The 6,000-nt window shown below is 55.1% G+C and overlaps 1 protein-coding gene across 1 annotated transcript; it reads left to right on the top strand.

Moving 5' to 3' along the window:
• Positions 1-744: 744 nt before the first annotated feature.
• On the top strand, positions 745-3,068 carry LOC113146654. The gene is made up of 2 exons (XM_026334664.1): positions 745-853; positions 2,644-3,068. Exons 1-2 carry the CDS (start codon positions 745-747, stop codon positions 3,066-3,068), a joined length of 534 nt encoding a protein of 177 aa, XP_026190449.1.
• Positions 3,069-6,000: the final 2,932 nt, after the last annotated feature.

Here is a 6,000-nt window from a genome sequence, read left to right as displayed (position 1 = left end):
GCTGCGACGAGCTGCGGCAGCAAATGCTGCGCATGCAGCTGCACGGGTACGAAGAGTGGGGGGAGAAGAACAGCCGCCTCGTTGCTGCGTTGGACAGCAAGCAGCAGGCGCTGCAGCAGCAGGAGCAGCAGATGCACGGCTTGCAGCAGCAGATCGAGCAGCTGCAAGTCCAGCTGAAGCAGGCAGCGGAGGAGATTAGGCGCAGAGACAGCTTGCTGCTGCAGGCAAAGGAACAGAAACAGCTTCTAGAAGAGGCCCTGGAGCATGCAGCGGCAGCAGAAGCCGAGCAACAACAAGTGCTGCAGGCTACCCTGTTGCAACTTCAGCGGGAAAGAGAGGACGTGAAAAGGCTGCAGAGACTCGCCGCTGCAGATGCCAGATGCATCCGAGATTTGATGACGACACAGCAGCCACAGCAGCAAATGCCGCCTGCTAGCGCCTCTGGAGCTCCCGCGAGAAGCTTCAAAGCGCCTGTTGCGTTGGGATGTGCAGCGCCACCCCCCTCTCCGCAATACGGCGAACTCACCAACGGGAGCAACACCTCGCAGCACAGTTGCAACAAGGTGCAAGAAGCGTCAGCGGCAGCATCAGCGGACCCTACATCCCCTCCGTTGCCTGTGGAGAGCCTGGATGACGAGATTTTCGGGGCAGGCGAAGTGCCTGCAGAGCAGCAGCAGCATCAGCATCAACAAAAAGAACAAGAGCAACAGTTGCCTCCTAGTGCTGAAGCAGCCTGGCGATTGGATGCTGTCGTGGCTTCGGGCTGCGAAGCACCACCACCTTCGCCGCAGTACTGCAGAACTGGAAGCAGCAGCAGCAGCAGCAGCAGCAGCAGCAGCAGCAGCAGCAGCAGCAGCAGCAGTCGCAGTAGCGGCGGCAGCATCCCTCGAGCAAGAGCAGCAGCAGACTCCTCTTCCCCGCGTGCGTCTGGGGAGGGCCTTGACGTGCAGACTTGGGGGGTGGGGGAGGCGCGTGAAGAGCAGCAGCAGCAACGAGGGGTCCTTGTGGAAGAAGGAGGGCTGATGCAGCCTCCGCAGCAGCTGGCAGAAGACCAGTCGTTTTCACGGCTAGGGGAGAATCTTCGGTCAGAGACAAGCCTGCGGGATAAGCAGCAACAAGGTCAGCAGCAAGAGTCAAGCTTCGAGAACAAGTCCTCGTCGCCTCCAAGCCAGGATAGTCAGCAGCACCTTCAGGTGGCTGTTGTACAGCAGCCGGCGCATGCGCGGAAGCAGCAGCACCAGCACCTCGACAAGCAGCAAAGACTGCAACAAGAACAACAGGAGGAACAGATCAAAGCCGGAGCCCTTTTGCCACTGCAAGAGGGCCAGCAGCAGCACGCATTGCAGGGGGAGCAGCGTTTGATGCAAGAAGAGCCGATACAACAGCGACTCGAGGATGAACTGTTGCTTCCGTTGGAAAGGGAAAGGCAGCAGGAGGAAGAACAGCATCAACAGGAGCTTGAGGATGAACTGTTGCTCCCAATGGAACGGGAGAAGCAGCAGGAGGAAGAGCAGCATCAACAGGAGCTTGAGAACGAACTGTTGCTTCCAATGGAACGGGAGAAGCAGCGGGAGGAAGAGCAGATCCAACAGGAGCTTGAGAATGAACTGTTGCTTCCGTTGGAAAGGGAAAGGCAGCAGGAGGAAGAGCAGCATCAACAGGAGGTTGAGAATGAAGTGCTGCTTCCAATGGAACGGGAGAAGCAGCAGGAGGAAGAGCAGCATCAACAGGAGCTTGAGAATGAAGTGCTGCTTCCACTGGAAAGGAAAGAGCAGCATCAACAGGAGCTTGAGGATGAACTGTTGCTTCCGTTGGAAAGGGAAAAGCAGCAGGAGGAAGAGCAGCATCAACAGGAGCTTGAGGATGAGCTGTTGCTACCACTGGAACTGGAGAAGCAGCAGGAGGAAGAGCAGCGTCAACAGGAGGTTGAGAATGAAGTGCTGCTGCCACTGGAACTGAAAGAGCAGCAGGAGGAAGAGCAACATCAGCAGGAGGAAGAGGATGAATTGTTGCTGCCCCTGCACTTGAAGGATCAAACGGCAGAGGACGAGCGGCGGCAGGCGCAGGGTTTGGAGGATAGTACATTGCTGCAATCATCTAGTTTGCAGCAACATCACGAGGTGCCGTCGGCAGGTAACTCCTCGTTGGAGTCTCGACGGCCTCATCAGGGAGAGGATTGGCAAGTTCTCGAGGAGGAGTTTCTGCGGCCGCTGTCGCAGGGAGCACAAAAAGAGCAGCATGCGGCACAAAATACGCGAGAGAAGTGCCATTTGCAGCAGCCCTACAGGCAGCAGCAGCAGACCGTCGAAGCTGGAGGTGCAGGAGGGCCAAAGAGGAGGCGGCACGAAGCGGATTCCTTCCCACAAGCATCAGCTGTAACACTGCCAGTCGCTGCAGAAGCACCAGCTGCAGCAGTTGCAGCACCGGGAGCGACAAGTGTTGTTAGAGAAAAGCTCAAGCTGCTCGTCGAGCATTGCCTTACGGCAGCTTCATCATCGGTCCCGATATATTGTTGCTGTTACGCGTGGGCTGCCAAGAAAGCTGCATCGACGATCAACTGGCTGCTCGTGCAATCTCAGCAGCAGCAGCAGCAGCAGGTGCTGTCGCCGCAGCTGGACAGCTGCAGCGCCAGTGGTTCCTTTAATTTGTTGCTTCTGCTGTGGCAGCCCCTGCTGAAGCACGCAGCTTCTCTCCAAGCGGCGTACACTGCGCAGTGTCTAGAAACAGCCGTTAGGGCGGCCCCTTTGCTGCGACTGCGGCTGCTGTTGGCACATCTGCTCCAGCAGCTTCTTTCTGCGCAAAGTCGAATCGCTGCACGCATGCAGCAGCAGCAGCACCACCACCACCAACAAGAGCAGGCGCAGCAGCACGAGGAGCGGCGAGTCCTCTGCCTGTCGCTGGCCTTGGTGGAGGTGTGGCAGCGAGAGCAGCAACTGCAGCCGTCCTGCCCGTGTTGCAGAGGCGTCCAGGAGCACAGCTGGCTGTTAGCTTCCCTGCGGGGTGCCTTGCTGGGGCGGTTGCATCCTCTCGCGAATTCCAGGGTCAATGGGGGCCTCAATTTTTGTTGACAGCCGGAGTGGCAGGAGCAACAGTTGTATGCACTTCACTGACACCTCGAATCCCGCTTTCTGCAATGTTCGCAGGCGGTGGGAACGCATGTAAATGATTTCTAGTCATCTTTCTGTCGTGCCTTGTTGCTTGTGCCGGTGCTGGAGCAGCAACGCCGAGAGCAAGTGCCGCAGCGAGAGAGGCAGCAGGGCCTGATGCAAGTTGCAGCAGAACATGCTGCAGACAAGCTCCTCGTGCACTTCCAGAAAGCATGAAGTGCGTGGGCGGGTTAAAGCTCCTGCAATGTTTTTCCGTATAGCTCATCATCCCTTTCCCATCGCCAGCACAGCTAGCTCTAGCGGCTTGCTTCAACTGGGCCTGCACAGAAGGGAGATATTGAGCGCAGCTAGGCAGCGTGGCGGGCTTTACGGCTCCCAAGGCGGCTGGAGCACACCGCTTAGCTCTGCAATTTGCTTCGTAGCCCCCCTGCTGCACCTATTCACAGGGGGCCCTTTGTGTGAGGGGGCCGCACGGCCTTCCTCCTTATTTGTTACGTCAACGACAGCGGATCGCCGCTGCGCGGGGACTTTGCACAACGGTGCACCCCAATTTCTGTATGGTAGTTCAAGTGTTGAGAGTCTGAGGTGAGGCTGGTCTTGGTCCACATGATCGTGCTTAGAACAAGGGGAAAATAAAACGTCAACCCCGTGTAGAGGCGGCGCTTCCAGGGTGGACAAAAGCGCAAGACCCATCATGGCTTCGCATGCAGTGGCAGAAAGCAGCGCATGCACTTGACGCTGGCGAAATGTAGCTTGCCAGCTGCACAGTTCCGCGCATGACATGGCCAAACCCGCTGCCTTCGCAGCGGCGATCTGCCGCCGGAGAGGTACAAAGCTCAGGAGAGCCGAAGGTGTAGTCCACACAGACAGAAGCACTGCAGTCAAGAGGTCTAGAAAAAGGCGAGTCTCAGCAGCCCACGTACGGTGGTACCCACATACACCGCGGCGTCAGGACGCCGTGCGCGGAAAAGATGCTCTTTATAGGTCAAAGGAGCCAGTGTAGGCTTTGTCTCGTGAACACCAGTAGGTACTCTCTCTAGAAGGCTCACACTCTGTGTGCTCGTGCAACTGTAGACACGACCAACTACGCTTTTACACAGCCAAAAGAGACTTCAAATAGAGCATTTCTTGAAAGGAAAAGTCTGCGTTTTCGAACTATACGCATAACCACGCTCTTTTACAGCCAAAGATGACTTGAAATGAAGCGTGTCATGGAAGGAAAGAGTCTGCGGTTTTACGATGCACCATTCGAGCAAGCAGTTCTAAAAGATACACAAGCTTTCTGCGGTGCAAACAAAGCACCAGGCGGCTTAAATACGGCAGGCGCTGGGCTTGCCACACTGCTTAGGGGACCTCTTTCCTCTAGGATATCTAAAGTGCATGCACTGCCTGGCAGGGTGCAACCTGGTACACACACATGCATCCGTGAGATCTAGGCGACAAACAAGGCTTTTTCGGACCCTTGCGGCAATTACATGGATTTCCAAAAAACACTTTGTTGCATCACACCTTCGATCGACAGCGCATAGCTCGTTCGAAGAGGTCTGACACTGCCATTCGAATATGCATTCCGAACTCGCCGCTACCCATCGTTGGTCTGCGGTTCGCTCCCCGTATATCCCTCTCGTGATTTTTCTCAAAGTCGATGTCTGTACCTCCACTGGGTGCTTCAGTTAGTTAGCCTGGCCCTTCATGACATCTTCTCCCGAGGTGTCTTCAGCCAACGCGTCTAGAGGCTAACCGAGGTACCGTTTCCTCCAAGTTCGCCAGTACCTTCGACCACAGCTTAGTTAAATCGAAGCCTTCTGGCAGTTTCTCAGCTGGAATTACACCCTTGATCAGCAAAATCGTGAACACGACTAGGAGAAACAATGCCAAATTCTGGTGCGTTTTTGCCCACTCCCTGAGGCGCTGTCTTGCCGGTCCAATGGGTTGCTTTCCCTCTTGCTGCTCGTCCTTCGAAATAGACTGAACGGCTCCGGGAGGAAGATACTCAACCTCCATTTTCTGTCGAAGGTCTTCCTCCTTGTCTGAGAAGTCTTGCGGAGGAGGCAATGCATGTGCATCATCTCCCTGGGAAGCCAACAGACCGTCATCGTCCACAGCTCCAGTGAGAGGTTGCCCGTCTTCGCCTTCCTGTGGATGCGTGTGTGGATTGACGTCATCTGTAAGATTGCCAGTATCACTCGGTTCTACAGACCCTTCGCCAACTGGGATAGCCATGTCTGACGTTTGCGCAGTTGTGCCCGGCGGTGACACCACCGCTAGTAGGAGCACCAGGAGGCATCCCCAGTGAGGCTTCACTCTCAACATTGTGACACAAAGAGGGGCTCTCTTAATACGGAACACGAGGTCTACACAGTGGACTACGGCGAAAAAGAGGAGTACACGTACTGCCTAACAAACTATGGTCTGAGCCCTCCTGTGACGCCTACCCTCAAACCTGTATGCGCTCCTTTTTGTGAGGTTGCTAAAACGTGCTTTTCTCTGGTCCTTGAGCTTTAAAATTACATCCAAATACACCAATAGAAATGCATCACCATGCAGATCAGGTTGTCAGATCCTGGCCAATCAACGCCACGGTTTCCAGAAGAAACCGGTGTACTGATCAGCTGGAGGTCGAGGGAAGGACTACAGAAAAGAAACTGCGCACATACAAGCCTTAAAAATATAGACAATACAAAAGCAAGATGTGTGCTGACAGAATTGCACACTTCGAGAGGGACACAGGCAAGTTCCGGCGCCGGCCTGCGTGCAGCCCAGCAGCGCCCCGACAGATGAATAGCTTGTCGCGATCCCCTTTCACGCCTTTTTTTGAAAAAGTAAATATAGTGAAACTTCCTCAAAGTGTCACTAGTTATATATTTTTGCCTGTCTCTTGATATTGTTCTTA

Source organism: Cyclospora cayetanensis, unplaced genomic scaffold (assembly GCF_002999335.1).
Source record: "Cyclospora cayetanensis isolate NF1_C8 unplaced genomic scaffold, CcayRef3 CcayRef3_contig_47, whole genome shotgun sequence".
NCBI lineage: Eukaryota > Apicomplexa > Conoidasida > Eucoccidiorida > Eimeriidae > Cyclospora > Cyclospora cayetanensis.
This window is presented reverse-complemented; position numbering and strand designations above follow the sequence as displayed.

Coding starts and splice junctions, on each gene's coding strand:
- LOC113146654 (XM_026334664.1), top strand. CDS start 745: ATGCTGTCGTGGCTTCGGGCTGCGAAGCACCACCACCTTCGCCGCAGT. Junction 854..2,643: donor AGCAGCAGCAGCAGCAGCAG/CAGCAGCAGTCG, acceptor GTGGTTCCTTTA/ATTTGTTGCTTCTGCTGTGG.